This window comes from Ranitomeya variabilis, chromosome 2, assembly GCF_051348905.1.
Source record: "Ranitomeya variabilis isolate aRanVar5 chromosome 2, aRanVar5.hap1, whole genome shotgun sequence".
NCBI classification, from domain to species: domain Eukaryota; kingdom Metazoa; phylum Chordata; class Amphibia; order Anura; family Dendrobatidae; genus Ranitomeya; species Ranitomeya variabilis.
In genome coordinates, this window is record NC_135233.1 from 843,124,184 (window position 1) to 843,145,773 (window position 21,590).

Consider the following 21,590-nt stretch of genomic DNA (forward strand, 5'->3'; position numbering starts at 1 on the left):
CTGCTGTAGACTATTAAATGTGCAGTACAACTCCTCCCTGTTCTTGGTGATGTTATGGTAAGGATTGAGTGAAATCCGTAGCTGGATAGTAGAAGAGAAGAAGAACGTAACCAACCTTTAAATGTTGTGGACTTGCTGTTACATACGTCATATCTAGTTTGTCTTATTGTCCATTTTGCTGTTTTTATCATCTTCAGAGTCCAGAACCAAAAGACCAGATTTCAAAAATGATAAAAATCCTAAGTGGGGAGATGGCCATAGAGCTGCACTTACAATTTTTGATCCGGAATAACAATACAGACTTAATGATCCTAAAGAACACTAAGGTTTGTTAAATTATTTCCTGTAACACCGTAACTACTTCACTTTTTTTTCTAAATGAATCTAAACCTGAAGGCCCCGTCACACACAGCGACGCTGCAGCGATACAGACAACGATGCTGATCGCTGCAGCGTCGCTGTTTTGTCGCTGTGTGGTCTCTGGGGAGCTGTCACACAGACCGCTCTCCAGCGACCAACGATGCCGAGGTCCCAGGTAACCAGGGTAAACATCGGGTTACTAAGCGCAGGGCCGCGCTTAGTAACCCGATGTTTACCCTGGTTACCAGCGTAAAAAAGTAAAAAAAAACAAACACTACATACTTACATTCCGGTGTCTGTCCCCCGGCGTTCTGCTTCTCTGCACTGTGTAAGGACAGCGGCCGGAAAGCAGAGCGGTGACGTCACCGCTGTGCTGTGTTTTCCGGCTGGCCGGCGCTCACAGTGCAGAGAAACACAGACACCGGAATGTAAGTATGTACTGTTTGTTTTTTTTAACTTTTACGCTGGTAACCAGGGTAAACATCGGGTTACTAAGCGCGGCCCTGCGCTTAGTAACCCGATGTTTACCCTGGTTACCAGTGAAGACATCGCTGGATCGGTGTCACACACACCGATTCAGCGATGTCAGCGGGACCTCAATGACCAAAAAAAGGTCCAGGCCATTCCGACACGACCAGCGATCTCACAGCAGGGGCCTGATCGCTGGTACGTGTCACACATAGCGAGATCGCTACTGAGGTCGCTGTTGCGTCACAAAACTTGTGACTCAGCAGCGATCTCGCTAGCGATCTCGCTATGTGAGACGGGGCCTTGATGAATGCATTGTCCATAATGGCTTGAAGCCTTCATTGTGTAACACAGCTCTGTTCATAATACATCTCACTTGTGCATCATTGGAAATAGTCCTTGATGAGTGTCCCTTCTCATGGTATAGGTTAATGACATGCTAGATTGTAAAAATATATTAAACTAGCTATTGAACCCGTTCTACGCCCGGGTGGCAAGCATTTATATTGGTATATGGTCTCCATCCTGGTATGTGCTGCTCCCATCTTGCTCTCCCATCCTGTCATGTGCTGCTCCATCCTGCATCCCCATCCTGTCATGTGCTCCCATCCTGCGTCCCCATCCTGTCATGTGCTCCCATCCTGCGTCCCCATCCTGTCATGTGCTCCCATCCTGCGTCCCCATCCTGTCATGTGCTCCCATCCTGTGCCCCCATCCTGTCATGTGGTGCTCCATCCTGTGTCCCCATCCTGTCATGTGCTGTTCCATCCTGCGCCCCCATCCTATCATGTGCTGCTCCCATCCTGCGTGTAGCGTGCGGGCGGCTGTGCAGCATGCGGGCGGCTGTGCAGCGTGCGGGCGGCTGTGCAGCGTGCGGGCGGCTGTGCAGCGTGCGGGCGGCTGTGCAGCGTGCGGGCGGCTGTGCAGAGTGCGGGCGGCTGTGCGTGGCGGTGGCGAGTGCGGGCAGCTGTGCGTGGCGGTGGCGAGTGCGGGCGGCTGTGCGTGGCTCTGGTGAGTGCGGGCGGCTGTGCTGGGCGCCGAGTGCTGGCGGCCTGAGCAGGCGGGGACACCGGCGCGCTGGGGGGGTCAGGTGCCGGAGTCGCCGCTAGCTCAGGCCCCCGGCACTTGCTATATTTACCTGTCCAACGTTCCACTGCTACGCGCCGCTCCATCTTCCGGGTCCTCTGCCTGTTCAGTCAGAGGGCGGCGCGCATTAAGCGCGTCCTTGCGCCCTCTGAACCATTCAGAGGGCGCGATGACGCGTTAATGCGCGCCGCCCTCTGACTGAACAGTCGCAGGCGGAGGATGGAGCAGCGCGCATCACTGGAACGGGGACAGGTAAATATCACATACTTGCTCTCCAGGCTCTTCCCTGCTTCTCCGTTGGAGATCGCGGTGTGCGTTCACTGCTTACGCATACCGCGATCTCCTCCTGGGAGCGTCACTCTGTGGGGTCCAGACTGCGCCGGCGCTTGCGCAGTCTATAAAGGCTTCGGACAGAGTGACGCTCCCAGCGTTATATTATAGATAGTATTATTGTGATAATAAATAAATATATATCTACACACGTGCTCACGGTCAGGAGGTAGCAGAGCTTTGGTCGCAGAGTATGTTTGCTGTGTTATAATCAGGCAGGTAAATCCGCATGCGTTCATTGAACAATGTGGATTTACCTCATCCAGCACATTCCATTGTGGCAATTTCTGTTGCAGAGACGCCAGATTTCTATAAATCTCATCCAATGAGCTTCTAATGTAGTGTTTTAGACTTAGCGCAGGTCAGCTGTGTCCAAACCGCTGCTATTCCTGATCGTGGGCACGTACCCTAAGCCATATTTTCAAACTCTTCTTCCCTTGATTACGGTATTTAAAAACAAACAAAGGAATTGGTCAGCAGGTTTTGCTACCTCATCTGAGAGCACCATGATGTAGACAGAGACATTGAATCCAATGATGTATCACTTAGTTTACTGGATGCAGCCGTGCTGACACAATCAGTGTTTTTAGATAGCGATGCAGCAGAGCTGAGAAAGCTAACCCCGCCCACACCAGTCTCTGTATGTACATTGTCTATGGACAGTGAGCTGCTTATCACAGTAGGTGGCGGAGTCGGACTAGGATGCTCCATATGATGAAACCTTCAGTGTAAGTAATGAGCACACGGCCTGACATGACACCTCCTTCAAATCTGTGTTTTAACCCATTCCTCATGCGGTCCTTAGATTACATAGCAAAGACCTGCTGACAGATTCTCTTTAATCCACTGTTTCTCATGTAAATAACCAGTTTACTTGCATCAAAAAATGAGAAAACACTTGGTGTAAATATGTCATAGTTTTCAGATGTATGTAATTGTGTTCTATATTTTGACAAAGTTTATAATAGATAAAACGTAATTGATGCTTGCTGTTGGAGCCTATGTAATATAGAAGGTGCGTGAGGAGACTTGAGCTGTAGTCACCACTACTTAGAACTGTGATGAGGTATGGGCATGGCGCACTGGCAGTGAGAACACACTGGACAGTCTCCTATTATGTTACTGACTCCTAGAGGTCACCACCTCAGTCGCTGTATTGGGGTAGAGCTGAATCTATGGCTTCTACCAGCAGTGAGAACAGGTCAGTAGCCTGGCATAGGTAATATAGTGTCAGGCTGCACGACGTGTTCTCACCTCCGCTGTCACTACTGCATAGCAGCTTTCTGAAGATCGCCTCATCTCTGCTACGTCAGTGTAAAACCACATTTAGGCGTGATGCAAAGACCTCTGAATAAGGCTTTACAGCACCTGTGCAAAGCTCATTGGACGAGATGACTGTCACGTTCTACTGTAGTCTGCACATTCAACTTCAATGTACAGAGCAAAGTAATAAGTGACCAAGTCATCTCACTTGTGGTGCTTTGCAGAGATGGCAGCATGTCTGAATGAGACTTTACAGTGACTGAGCAGAGCTACGCCAGTGTTTATAGTGCAGCAATGAATACATGACTGCTGCTCACCTGTGATCTGAGTGCTGCAGCCACAATGAAATGACAGCTCCTCTCAGATCACAGTAATTACAAATAGCAGAGATAACTTGTAGTCCAGTTACTTGTCTTGTAGCGCTAGGCTACACTGAAATGTTTCCCGTCTCCACCTACAGCTGTGCTTTGGGCACCAGTTTACAGCTGATTTGGCCATAGCACTATTTCACTTTTTTACACTATAAATAACTTTTTAACATAAATTCAAAACATTAAAAGAAGAATTGGTGACACATACTTTTTAAAGGGCATCTATCAGTAAGATCAACTTCCATTTTGTACGTTAGTTCCGATTGTGTGAGCGTTGTCTGACCTGCTAGATATGTTTGCCCAAGGCATTGTTTTTTATTCTGCACACTAACGATGAGCTTTTTATTTCAGGATGCAGTGAGGAATTCTGTGTGTCATACAGCGACTGTAATAGCAAATTCCTTTATGCACTGTGGCACCACCAGTGATCAGTTCCTTAGGTAAGGGCCAGGTTCTTTCTAGGTTTATGATGTCTTCTTGATGCATGGAAGCCCACTGTTTTGTACAGATTCGTCCCATTGCGTCACTGACACTAAACTGAAGCTCGGTCAGTAAGGATGTAGCCTGCGTCCGTCAGTTACGATGCCTGCTTTATATTCTGTGGATACTGCTCTATTCTAACGAGATTCATTTTGGGCAATTAGAAATGCAGCAAAGAGGCACCACACATGTGCTTGTCTGTTGCATCAGTTGTAGATGGTAATTGAGCTATGTGTTTCTTGTATTGACAGAGATAATCTAGAGTGGCTGGCAAGAGCTACAAATTGGGCAAAGTTCACTGCAACTGCTAGTTTAGGAGTCATCCACAAAGTAAGTGAGCCAAAGCCATATATGTTTAGGTTATATTTGCATGGCATTTGTAGATAAACCATTTTCTGTGGGTTTATTATATACTGATCAATCTTTCCCCCCGATAGGGCCATGAGAAGGAAGCGTTACAGCTTATGGCTACGTATTTGCCAAAAGACACTTCGCCTGGCTCTGCATACCAGGAAGGAGGCGGCCTGTATGCGTTGGGACTCATTCATGCCAACCATGGTGGTGATATAATAGACTACCTACTCAACCAGCTGAAGAATGCCAGCAATGACGTAAGACTTGTCTCGGATTACTGGATTTGTTGGGAAATTCGCTGTAGTTGATGTGTTTGTAAGGAATTCAGAGCAGGGGCCGTCCGCCAAAATGTCACTGTAAGGTTATCCCTTCAGAACTCTTTCTCCAGGTAAACTGATAGTGTTTCTCAACTCCGGTCCTCACGACCCTACAACAGGTCAAGTTTTCAGGATATCCTTAGTACTGCACAGGTGATAATTTCATCATCTGCTCAAGCATGAATTCCATCACCTGTGCAATACTAAGGAAATCCTGAATACATGACCTGTTGGTGGGTCTTGAGGACTGAAGCTGAGAAACACTGATCTAATAGGTCATAAATGTCATGGAACGTGGTCCCACATCCTAGAATACTGCTGTTTCTGCTGCAGGAGAAACGAGTGGCTGCCTTCAGGTGCTAGATCAGTGTATCTGCATCTGTAAAAGTTTCCTGGTGGACCATAGCTATTGAGGGCTCTCCCACATCATATACTGCAAGATCCTATGGACACATAAGAGTATGAGCCACATATAAAAGACAATTCTTTATTAATAATTGCAACACATGCAAGAACCTTAAAAAGGAGAGTATCAAACATAGGCCACAGCAGTCATTAAGTAATAGCATTCTGTACACCTATACGCACAAGTGAACGTACATGCACCTCAAAGTGAAATGCAAGGAGGAACCAGAATCCTAACAAAAGAGATATCTGGGTTCACAAAAAGGTATGATACAATATAACAAAGTCTTTGTTTATGAGGATAAGTATACCAAAAGCCGATGTCTGCTACAAATAGATTGTATATAGGCTAAAAGGAAAGTAGCCAATGAATCAACAATGCTTAGCAAACAGCTCAAATTGAAGGTCTTCTCAAAATAAGACCTAAAGGTGGAGGTAGAACACTTTCCTGAACTAGGCTCCATGTAAACTAGAAAGACCATAGTGAAATTCTCATAAAGAACAGTATAAGAAGGGTGGACATAGACCTGTGAGGCGGTCAAAGGATCAACCCTGACGTGCGTTTCGCGTGCGGCTTCCTCCGAGGCTCAGTGTTCTATGAAACTTTAACTATGGTCTGATCTTTACACTCACCAGTCAAGCACTGGCCCCCTGCCTCCGTATCTGTATTTTGGATGCAACTGTAACGTCACATCAACAGCACACATCACCACTGCAGCGAATTGCCGTTCTCTGCAGCTTGTGCTGCCTACATTGACAGAACCACGGAGCTTAGTGGTTGGCTGCAGCACAGGCAAAAACACAGGAGCTGCAGCCGGTGCTAAACCCGGGGGAGTGAGTACTTTTTACACTGTTTTTTTTTTTTTTTTTTTTTTATTAATTATAAAAGTATACGATCGTCTGTGGACAACTTTTCTAAAAGTGGAATATCCTTTTAATGTTTACTTAGTTGGTGTTTCTTTATTTTGAGCCACTTTTAAAATATTAACTGTATGCTTTGGTAAGGTGTTGGGGAGGAAGTAGTGAGGTATGGGGTTGATGAGACTAAGGAGGTAAGAAGTAGGAGGAAATGTTTCTGAAGGGTTTGAAACCAAAAAAATCAGTAATTCGGCCACTGCCTTTTGCTTGGGTTACCGCAGTTTTCCCATGACTTATCTTTTTTCCTTTTTTAAACAGATTGTGCGTCACGGTGGCTGCTTAGGTTTAGGTTTGGCTGCAATGGGAACGGCACGGCAAGATGTTTATGACCTGCTTAAAACAAATCTCTACCAAGATGATGCTGTGACAGGTGTGCATCTGTTTCCTTAGGTCTTGTGTACCATTGTGTATTGTTAGGTCAGCTTATCATTTTGTACCTTTTACCACTTTGAATTTAGGGGAGGCAGCAGGCTTGGCACTTGGCTTGGTGATGCTTGGATCCAAAAATGCACAAGCCATAGAAGATATGGTTGGGTATGCCCAAGAGACGCAGCATGAGAAGATCTTACGAGGCTTAGCAGTTGGCATTGCCCTGGTTATGTATGGCCGTATGGAGGAAGCAGATGCTTTAATTGAGAGTCTTTGCAGAGATAAGGTAAGTGATTTAAAATTAGGTTTACTTCCATGGGCAGAATAGAGTGTAATAGAGCACTAGTAATTTAAATGTAATTTGTCAGCAGGATTTCACATCTCAAAATATTTATATGTGCATGTTGCTCTTTCAAAGACAAGTCCAGCAATGTCTACATGGCCAGTCTGTTCCTCCGTTACTGAGAAATCGGGTCATTCCATGTCAAGTGAACCAATGATTTTTACCACTATATTTTTAATTCTTTTGAGATTTTGTTATTTGGTAATAGTGTGTCAGAGAATGCAAAATGCGAAGAAAAAAAAATTCTAGAATTTTTATTTTTATTTTTTATTGATTTTCAAAGTTCGGAAAAAGTGCGAATTTCGGTGTTGCCTGCCTTTACATTTCTCCCCATAACTCAGGCTAGAAAAGAGATAAAGAAACAAAATAAACACCATTCTACTCAGAACAGTACAGGCTTTCACCAGATATGTCACAAGGGTATCTTTGATAATAATTTACGTATGCGAATGCAGGCGCAAAACTTTAAAACGCATTTCCGAAAAAAAACGTTTAATTTAAAAATTTCAAAAACTGCACATGTGCCTGCTATGCTCCTATTCACATCTGTACCAAAATACAAGATGGGATCATTATGGGATCATATTTTAAAAAATAAAACTATTACATTGTCAGTTCAAAAATCTTGATTTCAGATCTGTTCAGCCTGTGGTCTAACAGTGTGGGGTCTAGATTTACCAAATAATCCATGATTGCTAGATATTCCTGTATTATTTTATTATGTTACCACATAGAAGCAGGAGAGGACAGAGGAGAAGCTTTGTTAGGGCTGAGGATGACCAGGGGTGGAAGGTGACTGCAGAGCCGATGACAGGCCGGCAGCTCCTGCCTCCAGAGGCCGTATTCACTCCTAATCTTATCACCCAGGCAACTCCTCAAATGGAGGGAGAAAAATACTCTTAACATCCAGTTCATGTATTGTTCAAACCAGGACTACGGAGAGGAGGAGAGTTTGTGAAAACCTCGGTTACAGGAAGCAGAACCCATCACAGGGACTCAGCAATACCGGACTGTCATCCCATGCAGTGGAAATAAAGACAGTGACGTCCATGACGTGGTAGAAGGCGGCACAAGATCGGCAATGGATGACACAACTGCCTATGTGACCTGTGAATATGATCAGCGCTGGCGGCTACTGGACTCTCCAAAGATTGTGAAAATGAAGACGTAGAAAGGACTTTTCTGCACCTTCCGGTCCAGCGCCGTCCTTTGTGTATCCAAGAAAATCAGACATTGTAAAAGTGAACAAAAATCAGATATAACTCAGGTGGAGCCGAGCACCATGACAGGCCGTACATACTCTGACACAGAAGGAAATGGCCATTGCTAGTGAGCGCTGATGGACAAGATGACATTTCACCCACTAGAAGGGACACATTGATGATAGAAGGCCAGTGTAAAAACCTACTACTAATTGTTTGATTAGTTCATATTTTATAGTACGAGGATTTAACTACTGGACTATTCTTCTTAAACACTTCAGAAATGACATGTTTAGTGATATAGTAGAAAAAAAATTGTTCCATGTATAAATAGGTGGTAAAAATATTGGTTCTTTTAATCTTGTTTTTAACATATAATTAGGACGAGACTGTATTTAGTATTTAGAAAACCACACTTGAGGATGTGATCACCTTTTTTCTTTTGGCTTGTTCAATGAATTCAGGTTGAAAATGCTGAGCAAGTTGTTATGATGATTAAGATGTATTTATTCTGGCACTTCGGTATTTTTTTTTTGTGTTTCTTTATTGTTACATATAAATGTTGAATGCAATAAGTTGTAATTTGAAAAGAAAAAGGGAAGAAACTCACACAAACATAAAATCAGATGATTCAAGGCTTAAAAAAAAAATACAAATGTGATAGATCCCAAGTTGAATCCCTGTACAAATATAAACAAGGACACAAGTAACACACATGCATGTTTTCACAATTTTAAAACATACGTTTTTTTCAGAATTGCGCATCAAAATTTTTTATTTGATTTCTCCAAAACAAAATATAAAGAAACATAGTCTTGTGACATATCAAATGAAAGCCGGTACCGTTCTGAGAAAAATGATGCCTCTCCCACCTCTATATCTTAATTCTAGCCCGAGATATGATAAAAAATGTAAAGCCATACCAGGCCAAAATCCATGCTTTTTCAAAACTTTAAAAATCTGTAAAAAATTAACTGATGAAGAAAAAAAATTTAAACTTTTAATTTGTAATTAACTAAAGTTGTACTTCATAAAAACAAAAAATAAAAAAGATCTAAAGACGTAAGGTAAAAAAAATATTCATATTTGGATCACTTGATATGGAATGACCCAATCAATGTTTGAATTGATATGCAAATGAGGCTGAAGTGCTACTGCAGATCTGAAGCCTCTATCCCTTCCGCTTGACTGACAGCTCCTTTCCCTGAAGTCACACAGCATAGAGGCTGTCAGTTAAGCAGGAGGCGGTGAGTAGTGCTGGAGTGATCTATATCTATATGATAGCTCTTCAGCCTCTTTGCATATCGGTGTAAATGCTGATTCCTCAGTAACAGCGGAATGGACTGCCCATGTAAAGGTATTGCAGGACTTGTCTTTATAAGAGCCAGTTTGGGGTGTGAAATCCTGCTGACAGATTCCCTTTAAATGATTTGTCCAGGACTATCATATTGGTTGGAGTCTGGCATTTGACGCCTCACTTTTCAGGTGTTTGTGACTGGACGTTAACAGCACTATTACAGCTCTTTACACTGCTTAGTGGGTGGTCTCTAGTACTATGCAGGTCAGCTCCTGATATTGATGGCATATTCTGATCAGCCATCAATTCCACAGTCCTAAAAAAAACCCTTTTAAAAGCTACATTTAAAAAAAAAATAAAAAAATCATCTCTCCTCCTGAGTGTAGTTTTCCTGCATGCTTCCCACTGTCTGGCTTGTTCTCATTCCTGTAGAATTTATCGGCCATGTCTGTTTTACCTCCCTGCAGCAGACGTGTCTGGCTTCCAAGTACTACTTAGGTTTGAAGCTGTGGCAGGAGACATCAATTTTATTCTGAAATGAATTGAGCTTAATAGGCAGTACAGGAGAAAGTGCGTACAAAATTATAAGCCAGAGTTATTGTGCAAAACACTTCACAAATTACTGCCGTAGGAGAAAAAGTACTCCGCTGCAGCCTGACGTAACCTTGCTGCAATGCGCTGTTTATACAGAGCTGTGTGTGGCTTTAGCGGGAATATCATCTCCCCAAAAGTCATTTTACCCTACTTATAGAGTCCAGTAGGAGAATTAACCCCGATAAAGCGAATACCGGCACCATCCAGCTCCCTTTAGTTTTACAAAAAAATGTCCCTGGTACACCCTAAGTGAGTAGTCAATTCACCGTTCCGCCCCAGTATTTAATATGCCACCCACCACCACCTCCTGGTTTGATTGGCAGTGTTTGCTTGCCCAGAGCAAGTGTTGCCTAAATTGAATCCCCGCTCCTGCCCCTCCGCACCGACATTGCAGGAATTGCATCCAGTGTCAGTGCCAGCTTGCTCTCATCTTGTGCAAGCCTAGATATGTCCACCAAGGTCTTCTCCGCCATTATCTTGATTGTGCCAGACCATCGGTTTGCTGGTTTTCCTCCTTTGATGTCCTCCTCCAGTGATTGCTCTGTTTGTATGATGTGTTGAAAGTAGTTTAAGTTGAGTTTTGGTGGTGAAGATCTCCCTTGAACTAAATGTCTTGTTCTTCTTAGGACCCAATTCTGCGTCGTTCAGGCATGTACACGGTCGCCATGGCATACTGCGGATCAGGAAATAACAAAGCTATTCGTCGCCTGCTTCATGTTGCTGTAAGTATACTTGCATTGCGCCTATTTGTGTATATCATGAATTGTGGAGCTGCGTTGCCTACATCAGATCTGTGCTCGTGTCTCGTTAGGTGAGTGATGTGAACGATGACGTAAGGAGGGCTGCTGTGGAGTCTCTGGGCTTCATCCTCTTCAGGTCAGTGGTTTGTCTAGCTCTAACCATATCTGATGATGGCTTTGTGACATCTGCACACCCTATTGATGCATACACATTCCTATTATGACCTTTCATTGGTGGCACATGTTTCTGTGCACTTTATTGTGTTTACAGTTGGGTGTACATAAAGCCATGTATAGTGCTTCTGCAAATATATACTATATCAAGTTTTAACATTTCTTTCTATTTAAATGACTGCTAAAAAGTACAATAATAATCTTAAAATATGCAGTAGTTCATCCTTTAATATTATTCTAATTTTTTTGCTACTTTTATGTTTCTTTCTATTGCTAATAATAGTGAGAGGTATTATAGGGAAACCTGTGTCTCACAAAATCGCTTTTTTCCATTATTTTATATGTGGCTGCTGGACACCTAACCAAACTCAATTATTTACCAATCACAAGTAGGTGTATAACAGCAAGGTAAACATATAGCTCAACAGTTAAAATGTAACCTTTAATAAATCCCACTAAAATACCGTAGGGTATACAGACCCAACCGGTTTAGAGAGAAGACAAAACGAAAATTAATAACAACACACCAAAGTGAATTACACCATTTAAAATTCCAAACACTGTCCCTTCCTTTAGAAATAGGAGGAGCAAGGTAGATGCATATCACAATAACTTAAAGATTATGCTCTACCAGAAAAGCTACAAGGCCCAATCACCTTGCAGCCCACAGGTCACAAAAATACCTCAATTTCATAGATTTAATTTTATAAATAACAGAACGATCTCACCCAGCGTTGCTGTTTTCAAGAAGCATTCATAGCATGGCTCCCACATTCCTGGGGATGAATTGATCTGGGTCCGAGTCTGTCTTAAGAACGGGGTATTGTATGGACATTTGATAAGCCTCCCCCGGGATTCACGGACACTCAGGTGCCCTATGAATGCTTCTTGAAAACAGCAACGCTGGGTGAGATCGTTCTGTTATTTATAAAATGAAATCTATGAAATTGAGGTATTTTTGTGACCTGTGGGCTGCAAGGTGATTGGGCCTTGTAGCTTTTCTGGTAGAGCATAATCTTTAAGTTATTGTGATATGCATCTACCTTGCTCCTCCTATTTCTAAAGGAAGGGACTGTGTTTGGAATTTTAAATGGTGTAATTCACTTTGGTGTGTTATTAATTTTCGTTTTGTCTTCTCTCTAAACCGGTTGGGTCTGTATAACCTACGGTATTTTAGTGGGATTTATTAAAGGTTAAATTTTAACTGTTGAGCTATATGTTTACCTTGCTGCTATACACCTGCTGGACACCTAGCTGCAGCAGGAGCCTCTCCCACTTTCTTGCCTTCAGTGGCACATGGACAGTTGAGCCACATTTATAACCCAAGCCACACTCCTTTAAGGTGTTCTCGGTCCAAAATGGTAACAGATCAGCAGATTGCTTTTGTAGGCTTCTGCTGAATACATTACACTTCTGAAAAACTGAAAGAATTCTAGATATCAAAAAAAAAAATCATTTTCTAGCCATATAATTTCTGAAGGTAAATACATGGCTCTCATTCACATTTTATGGTATACATGCCTTATAACACAATGACCCGTGTATGTGTAAATTGAGCTTTCGGTCAGAAGAGGCCACATTGTCATTGTCTTTCAATTTCGTTATAATCTTAAAGCATAAAAGCATAGTTTATCGCAGACATTATCGCATATATACACACTTGATGGTATTCTAAACTACAGAGTATATATATATTTATATATATATATATTTTTTATTTACATAACATCTTACTGTAGCTCTTGCTCAGGAGTTTACCTGATTACATCTATAGGTTTCAGTAACTAATTGATGTTTTTTTTAATAATTTTGTCTAGTAAGGAAAGTTATAGAACTTAGCAAATCACTTTATCAGGGGATGTCTTCAGTACAGTAAAAAGTAATTAATGTGAGTGGCTTTTACAGCTCTGCTCTTCGGCAGTTTGTTAGCCTGCCTTCAGCTGCATATATATCGAAACGTACTCGTTTGGAGTACAGATGATGGCAGTGAAAGTGTTAGCACCTGTCTCCTGAGGCTCTGCTTATCAATCTAGTTCACAGAGGAGGCCCCCAAATAATACAATATAGGTGTTATTAACGATTTATTAAAATACTGGTGCTCTCAAAAAGAAAATACCATCAGCAAACAAGAAACACTTAATAGAAAAGGCCACCGGATGTTCCTGGCCCTATTCTAAAACTCAACAGCACCCTTCCTAGCAGCGGAGGTTGGCACCCTACACCTGCGCATGGCGTCCCCACTCACCGTCGACTGTCCCTTAGAAGCCCTATAGGAAGGGGATAGAAAAACGTTGGGACAATTGTGGTCGGTGTTGGATAAATTGAAAAAATGAAGGGCCTACCTTACAGCGGAGGTTGGCACCCAAAAAACAAATTACGACAAATGCCCCCCACTCCTCAGCGGCTATCCCAAAATACACACTATTCTCCTGCATCCGGCTTTTCTCTGACATTTTCACTGCCATCATCTGTACTCCAAAAGGGTAGCCAAAGGCAGGCACAAAGACTGGGGAAAAGGAATGAAGAAAAATCCCCTAGTATAAGTAATTCGTAAAGTTTCATAACTCGCCACACTGAACAAAGTCCTAAACAAAGGTGGTGAAGTCACTGTGTAAATGTTGCTGGGTTCTGTAAGAATCTTTTAGTCCAGTGTGGTTTCCAGTGGCCATTAATATGTAGTGTGTGCCCCGGAGCCTTATGTATAATGTTTATTTAGCTTCTAGAAGTGAAATAATGTCATGTGTAAGAGTCTCCGCCGCGTGCAGTGGGTTTGCTCTGCCTTGTGGAGCATTGCCGGTGAGTGTGCACTGCCTGGAACAAGCTCCGTATTGACTGGACTTGCTGACGGGAAGCTGGTGTTTATACAGCCGGTGACAGCTCTCTCGGGATGAGACGCAGGCTGCGCTGGGCTTGGAATCTGTGCAGGCAGCTCTGTTAATGGTGCGTTTAGGCCGTAGGTAACCCTTTCACTGCTCGTTTTTGTTGCGTTGTCATCAGTATAGTTTTTCTGCTAGGAAGGTGTGTGTGTGTATGGATCGTAAATATTTTTATGCTACCAATATCACTAGACGATTCACCCTTGGATTTTTCATGCTTTTGTTGTATAAGGAAAATGTTTATTTTGCACCACGGCAAATGGTAAAATGGAGAATCGGGTGGAAATTGCAATTGTGTATCAAAGATTGCAAATGAATCATGGTATATGTTACATCACATAAAAGGAATCTGTCGGCATGTTTTTGCTATGTAATCTGAGATCACTATGGTGTAGGGAAAGAGAACCGGATTCCAGTGATGTAACTTTTACTGGTCTTGGTTCTTGCTGTTTCAATTAAATTCAGTGTTTTATCAGCACTACGGGACAAGCTGCCTCGTGCCTTAGTCCAACCACTCCCTCACCACTGATTAGCATCTTTCTGTCACTATGCAATTTACACAGAAAACTGCCTATCAGTATTGTGTGCAGGGTGTTATACACAGCTCAACGTCTGCAAACTTGGCCACAGGCAAAACTGATTCTTTCAGAACGTCTGCACCCAGTAAGTGAGATACCCCACTGGAATCAGGGTCTCTGTCCCTACTTCATATTGCTGTCAGATTACATAGCAAAAACCTGCTCAATGATTCCCTTTTAAAGGGAGCGTGTCAACAATAGGTGTCCTTGCTGAGGCGTCTATCCTTCCTGGCTGCTTTTTGCCATTGTCCTGCTCTGATTGACGTCCTCCTGCGTCATCCACATAGCTGCGCAAAATCTCGCGCCTGCGCAGAGACATCACCGGACATGTTTTAAGCTCTGCCCGCAGTAGGGCAGAGTGAAATTCACATGCAAGCCGTCAATGTCTCTACCCAAGTGTGAGATTTTGCCCAGCTATTTGGATGACTTGCGTGGTGTCATCCACGTCAGTCAGAGCAGTAGGACGGCGATCAGAAGCCGGAAAGTTTGATAGACATCGAGCCAGGATGTCTATCGGACTGGCAGAATTTACATTGAGCTCAGGCGAATTTCAATGGGTTTTTGGGAGGTATACAGGGGGAGTCAGGGTGTTATATACCCCTTCATGGAATGCAGCACAGGCACTGATAAAGGTGCTAGTCTTAGTTCAGATATGAAAAAACGGCTGACAGGTTCTCTTTAAAGGGAATTTGTCAGCTGAAGATGACTATTCAAACCAAGCACAGAACTTTGTGAGATCCCTGATAAAAAAAAAAAAAAAAAAAAGCATTCCCCTAGTTTCCAAATACTCTGCTGTGTATAAATAGTTCTTTATTCAAATATGCCAATGAGGTGCTTGGTGCACTCTGGGCGTGGCCAAGCAGTTTAGGTCACCCTCCCACCTAGTTTTCCATCCATGTACGTACGCTCCTTTCTGGCCTCTGTAAGCTAATTCTTCTCTTTTCTCTACTGTATGTAGAAACAGGAAGTCTCTTGTCCCTGCATTTATCATCCCCCTCTTCAACTCCTGACCCAGCTGCTCCCTCCTCTACCTGCCAGGAACTTTTGCAGTGACTTATGAGTCACATAGGGAAAATTGACCTCCAGTTTCTACATAGAGATTAGAAGGTCTCAGCTAGTCGGTATTTAATCATGTGGTGTCATAGACCTAATGGAAAAGAGAAGGAAGCTGGTAGAAAGGCAAAATGAGCAATTGTAAGTACACAGTGCTATATAATACGATAACTGCAATATATTTAGAGGATAGATCACAACATTTTTATAACTTTTCCTGATGAGATCTCACACTGATCATCCACCATTTCCAGTGCAGATTAGCATGATAAATGGTTTTTGGCTGTCTATTAAAATTAGCTAGGCTATCAGGCTGGTCAAACTGATCCTGGCCTGAGATGACGGTGCACATGGATTCAAAGAACACTAAAGGTAACATTTCTGTCTCATATACTGCCCTCTTCAGGCGTGTTATGTACCTCTTACTGTATTATACAAGTGTAAAAGGGTTCTTCGACCTTACAAAATAAAAATGAACTTGTAATGAAGTAAAGAGAAATTGCAAATTACTTTTCTTCAATAATCTTTCTGATCAATCGCCCACTGGCTTTTCTTTGGCCTTTGTAATGCAACTTTCAGTAGCAGCGGGCAGCAATGACAGTTTTGCGCATCGAGCAGTCACGTCTATAGCTGCTATTGGATGACATTGAACATACAGGTGCATCTCACAAAATTATAATATAATCAAAAAGTTAATTTATTTCAGTTCTCCAATACAAAAAGTGAAACTCATATATTGTATAGAGTCATTACAAACAGAGAGATCTATTTCAAGTGTTTATTTCTGTTTATGTTGATGATTATGGCTTACAGCCAATGAAAACCCAAAAGTCATTATCTCAGTAAATTAGAATACTTAATAAAACCAGCTTGAAAAATTATTTGAAAATCCGGAATGTTGGCCTACTGAAATGCATGTTCAGTTAATGCACTCAATACTTGGTCAGGGCTCCTTTGGAATCAATTACTGCATAAATGCGGCGTGTTATGGAGGCGATCAGCCTGTAGCACTGCTGAGGTGTTATGGAAGCCCAGGTTGCTTTGACAGCAGCCTTCAGCTAGTCTGCATTGTTGGGTCTCTGGTGTCTCTCATCTTGCTCTTGACAATACACAATAGATTCTCTATGGGGTTAAGCTCAGGCGAGTTGCTGGCCAATCAAGCACAGTTATACTCTTGTTTATAAACCAGGTATTGGTACTTTTGGCAGTGTGGACAGGTGCCAAGTCCTGCTGGAGAATGAAATTTCCATCTCCAAAAAGCTTGTCGGCAGAGGGAAGCATGAAGTGCTCTAAAATTTCCTGGTAGACAGTTGCGCTGATTTTGCTCTTGATAAAACACAGTGGACCTACACCAGCAGATGACATGGCTCCCCAAACCATCACTGATTGTGGAAACTTCACACTAGACCACAAGCAGCTTGGATTGTGTGCCTCTCCACTCTTCCTCCAGACTCTGGGACCTTGATTTCCAAATAAAATGCAAAATTTACTTTCATCTGAAAACAACACCTTAGACTACTGAGCAACAGTCCAGTTCTTTTTCTTGACTCTTCTGGCGTTGTCTATTGGTCATGAGTGGCTTGACACAAGGAATGTGACACTTGTAGCCTATGTCCTGGATACGTCTGTGTGTGGTGGCTCTTGAAGCAATGACTCCAGCAGAAGTCCACTCCTTGTGAATCTCCCCAAAATTTTTAAATGGCCTTAACACACCTTTCACGCTGTGGTTATCCCGGTTGCTTGTGCACCTTTTTCTACCACATTTTTTTCTTCCACTCAACTTTCCATTAATATGCTTGGATACAGCACTCTGTGAACAGCCAGCTTCTTTAGCAATGACCTTTTGTGGCTTACCCTCCTTGTGGAGTGTGTCAGTGACTGCCTTCTGGACATCTGTCAATTCAGCAGTCTTCCCCATGATTGTGGAGCCTACTGAAACAGACTAAGGGACCTTTTTAAACGCTTAGGAAGCCTTTGCAGGTGTTTTTGTTAATTATTTTAATTTACTGAGATTATGACTTTTGGGTTTTCATTGGCTGTAAGCCATAATCATCAACATAAACAGAAATAAACACTTGAAATAGATCACTCTGTTTATAATGATTCTATATATGTTTCACTTTTTGTATTGAAGAACTGAAATAAATTAAGTTTTTGATGATGATCTAATTTTGTGAGAAGCATCTGTACATGAGGCCTCAGAAAGGCTGGAGGATTGGTGGAGATCCACAAGAATTTCTGCATTTGTTTCTGTATTCTAAACGCTCAGAGTTATTGAAATATCTTATTTTAATTAAATTTGCTTTAATTCCAGTTCCCAATATGATGTATAGTGGGTACGGAAAGTATTCAGACCCCTTTAAATTTTTCACTTTGTTTCATTGCAGCCATTTGGTAAATTCAAAAAAGTTAATTTTTTGTTCTCATTAATGTGCACTCTGCACCCCATCTTGAATGAAAAAAACAGAAATGTAGTAATTTGTGCAAACTTCTTAAAAAAGAAAAACTGAAATATCACATGGTCATAAGTATTCAGACCCTTTGTTCAGTATTGAGTGGAAGCACCTTTTGAGCTAGTACAGCTATTATTCTTCTTGGGAATGATGCAACAAGTTTTTCACACCTGGATTTGGGGATCCTCTGCCATTCTTCCTTGCAGATCCTCTCCAGTTCCGTCAGATTGGATGGTGAACGTAGGTGCACAGCCATTTTCAGGTCTCTCCAGAGATGCTCAATTGGCTTTAGGTCAGAGCTCTGGCTTGGCCAGTCAGGAATGGTCACAGAGTTGTTCTGAAGCCACTCCTTTGCTATTTTAGCTGTGTGCTTAGGGTCATTGACTTGTTGGAAGCTGAACCTTCGGCGAAGTCTGAGGTCCAGAGCACTCTGAAAGAGGTTTTCATCCAGGATAGCTATGTACTTAGCGCATTCATGTTTCCTTCAATGACAACCAGTCGTCCTGTCCCTGCAGCTGAAAAACACCCCCATAGCATGATGCTGCCACCACCATGTTTCACTGTTGGGATTGTATTGGGCAGGCGATGAGCAGTGCCTGGTTTTCTCCACACATACTGCTTAGAATTATTACCAAAAAGGTCTTTCTATATCTCATCAGACCAGAGAATCTTATTTCTCATAATCTGGGAGTCCTTCATGTGTTTTTTAGCAAACTCTATGCGGGCTTTCATATGACTTGCACTGTGGAGAGGCTTCTGTCGGGCCACTCTGCCATAAAGGCCCTGCTGGTGCAGAGCTGCAGTGACAGTTTTCTTTGTGGAACTTTCGCCCATCTCCCTACTGCATCTCTGGAGCTTAGCCACAGTGATCTTGGGGTTCTTCTTTACCTCTCTCACCAAGGCTCTTCTCCCATGATTGATCAGTATGGCTGGACGGCCAGGTCTAGGAAGACTTCTGGTGGTGCCAACCTTCTTCCATTTAAGGATTATGGAGGCCACTGTGCTCTTAGGAACCTTGAGTACTGCAGAAATTCTGTTGTAACCTTGGCCAGATCTGTGCCTTGCCACAATTCTGTCTCTGAGCTCCTTGGCCAGTTCCTTTGACCTCATGATTCTCATTTGGTCTGACATGCACTGTGAGCTGTGATGTCTTATATAGACAGATGTGTGCCTTTCCAAATCAAGTCCTATCAGTTTAATTAAACACAGCTGGACTCCAATGAAGGAGTAGAACCATCTCAAGGAGGATCACAAGTAAATGGACAGCATGTGACTTAAATAGGAGTGTCTGAGCAAAGGGTCTGAATACGTATGACCATGTGATATTTCAGTTTTTCTTTATTAAATTTGAAAACATGTCTACATTTGTGTTTTTTTTTTTTTAGTCAAGATGGGGTGCAGTGTGTACATTAATGTGAAAAAAATAACTTTTTTGAATTTACCAGATGGCTGCAATGAAACAGAGTGAAAAATGTAAAGGGGTCTGAATATGTTCCGTACCCACTGTAGATATCCTACATGCAGATCCATCAGTTGCCATGTTACCCAGCAGATGGTGCTGTAATGCCATTCATTATCTTTTCTGCCAGCATTGGCTCAGATTGATTTTTCTCTTCAGCCTTGCATATACAGAAGAGAAATTCCATGCGAGTTTTTCAGTGTTCAATCTTGTGTACTGATCCGGTGGTGTTGCTGTTGACAGATATTGCTGCACGGTACACAGCAATGAATAGTCATGCTGTTCACACATGCTTTCAGAATATCCCTGGGTTTTCCATCAGAAGTCAGGGTAACTATGTAGTGTCTCCATTTCTGGATTTATTTCAATATAGTTCTTTGTGTCAATCTTGTGGCACAACCCATAAACTGGGGTATTCAGAAAGCGGTCTACTCCCTATTGAACTGAAAAAACATGCTTGTGTAAATATATATTTAATATCATTGCTACTCATTAAAGAGATACTTTCACCAGGTTTTTGCTACATAATCTACGAGCAGCATAATGTAGAGACAGAGACCCTGATTCCAGCGATGTCACTTGCTGGGCTGCTATAGTGTTTTATAACATCGCTCTTTAATCTGCAGTGGATTATCACTAGAGGACTAATAAACCTGCTGCCATGTAGTCCTCCATATTCATGAGCTCTGTATAACCCGCCCCCACCACTGGTTAGCAGTTGTCTGGCAACTTTCTGCCTATGCAGTGTCTACACAATCAGTGATGTGAGTCAGGTTATAGAGAGCTCAGCATTCAGAGAACTGCTAGATAAAACTGATTGTATGACAGCAAGCAGCCCCCTAAATGAGACATCACTGGAATCAGGTTCTCAGCCCCTACATCAAGCTTCTTTCATGTGGGTTAGAAAAAACCTGGTGCTAGATTTCCTTTAATGTGTGACGTATGCGGTACTTATCTGATACGAGTAGCGAGCACGAACTGCCCTTGTAAATGCAGCACACTCGATCCGGCTTAGGATGAGTTGTACGTATGTGTTTAGTGTTTCTGTAGATGTGTGAGAGCAAGGGATGGAGCCACTGGGCTAACTGGAAGCAGCGGTGTAATGGTAGAGACGATGGGGCCAGCTACATGAGTCATTGACCGTCAGCCATGTGCGGTGGTTCGGGGCCAGCTGGTTTAACGTTGGAGGAATAACAGAGCCCGCTGACTAATTACATTTTTAAAATTTGTAAGAAAAGATCCTGTAAACTTCTGGCATCTAAGGCGTTAAAGATGAATTGTGTTGGTTTCAAGAATCGGGGAGAAGTCCTCTCATATTCCGGGCTTGTGGTTCCAGATTAGATACTTTCTTTCAGTCTGATGCTAAATATCTAGATGGATTAAATGAATAAGCATACTCACAGTCCCTGAATGTCTTCACCACAGTGCCATTGATGAGGATCTGGTCCTTCTGGCCATAGTATTCTCCTTGAATAAGATAATCCGCCGCCCTCTCAGAAGATTACAATAGTGTTTGTGTTTATGTTACCATGAAGTCATCATTCACCGCACCGTTTAATATCAAAACCAACCTATGGCAAAGCACAAGAGTCTTACTTGTCAGTGGACTCCGGAGGATCGGTGGGGTCCTGCCTTCTCTCTCCTTCCTCCCGCAGCAGAGTCCAGAGGCAGACACCTCGCAGAACAAGGAACGGGTCCGTCAGCCTGGCCGGGGGAGCGGGAGCTTGTGGATTGAGCTGCTTCCCCCTCACTGGGGCTCACACCGTCTATACCTGCGCGCCCAGCTAAGTGTGAGCCGAAGACACCGGTTTCTGGGCATTTGCGGTTTACAGAAGGGATGACACTCGGCCTTTAGTACCCGGTGTGGGTTCCAGCATGGACCGCGCTTCTGTAATGTGAAAAATAGAGCGCCAAATCCCTAATCAACCCCTTCGTCCCGAAGCCTGTAATCACCTTTTTGACCGGGCCAACTTTTACAATTCTGACCACTGTCACTTTGAGGTTATAACTCTGGAACGCTTCAACGGATCCCGGTGATTCTGAGACAGTTTTCTCGTGACAGATTGTACTTCATGACAGTGGTAACATTTCTTTGCTATG

The 21,590-nt window shown here is 42.8% G+C and overlaps 1 protein-coding gene across 1 annotated transcript in view; it reads left to right on the forward strand.

The window, feature by feature from the left end:
- Nucleotides 1–21,590, forward strand: part of PSMD1 (proteasome 26S subunit, non-ATPase 1) — a 92,696-nt gene that overhangs the window by 17,547 nt on the left and 53,559 nt on the right. The window contains exons 9-16 of the mRNA XM_077290172.1: nt 198–326; nt 4,230–4,318; nt 4,610–4,688; nt 4,796–4,969; nt 6,611–6,722; nt 6,811–7,007; nt 10,784–10,879; nt 10,969–11,033. Of these exons, the coding sequence (XP_077146287.1) occupies nt 198–326; nt 4,230–4,318; nt 4,610–4,688; nt 4,796–4,969; nt 6,611–6,722; nt 6,811–7,007; nt 10,784–10,879; nt 10,969–11,033 (941 nt within the window). The remainder of the gene's footprint in view (nt 1–197; nt 327–4,229; nt 4,319–4,609; nt 4,689–4,795; nt 4,970–6,610; nt 6,723–6,810; nt 7,008–10,783; nt 10,880–10,968; nt 11,034–21,590) is intronic.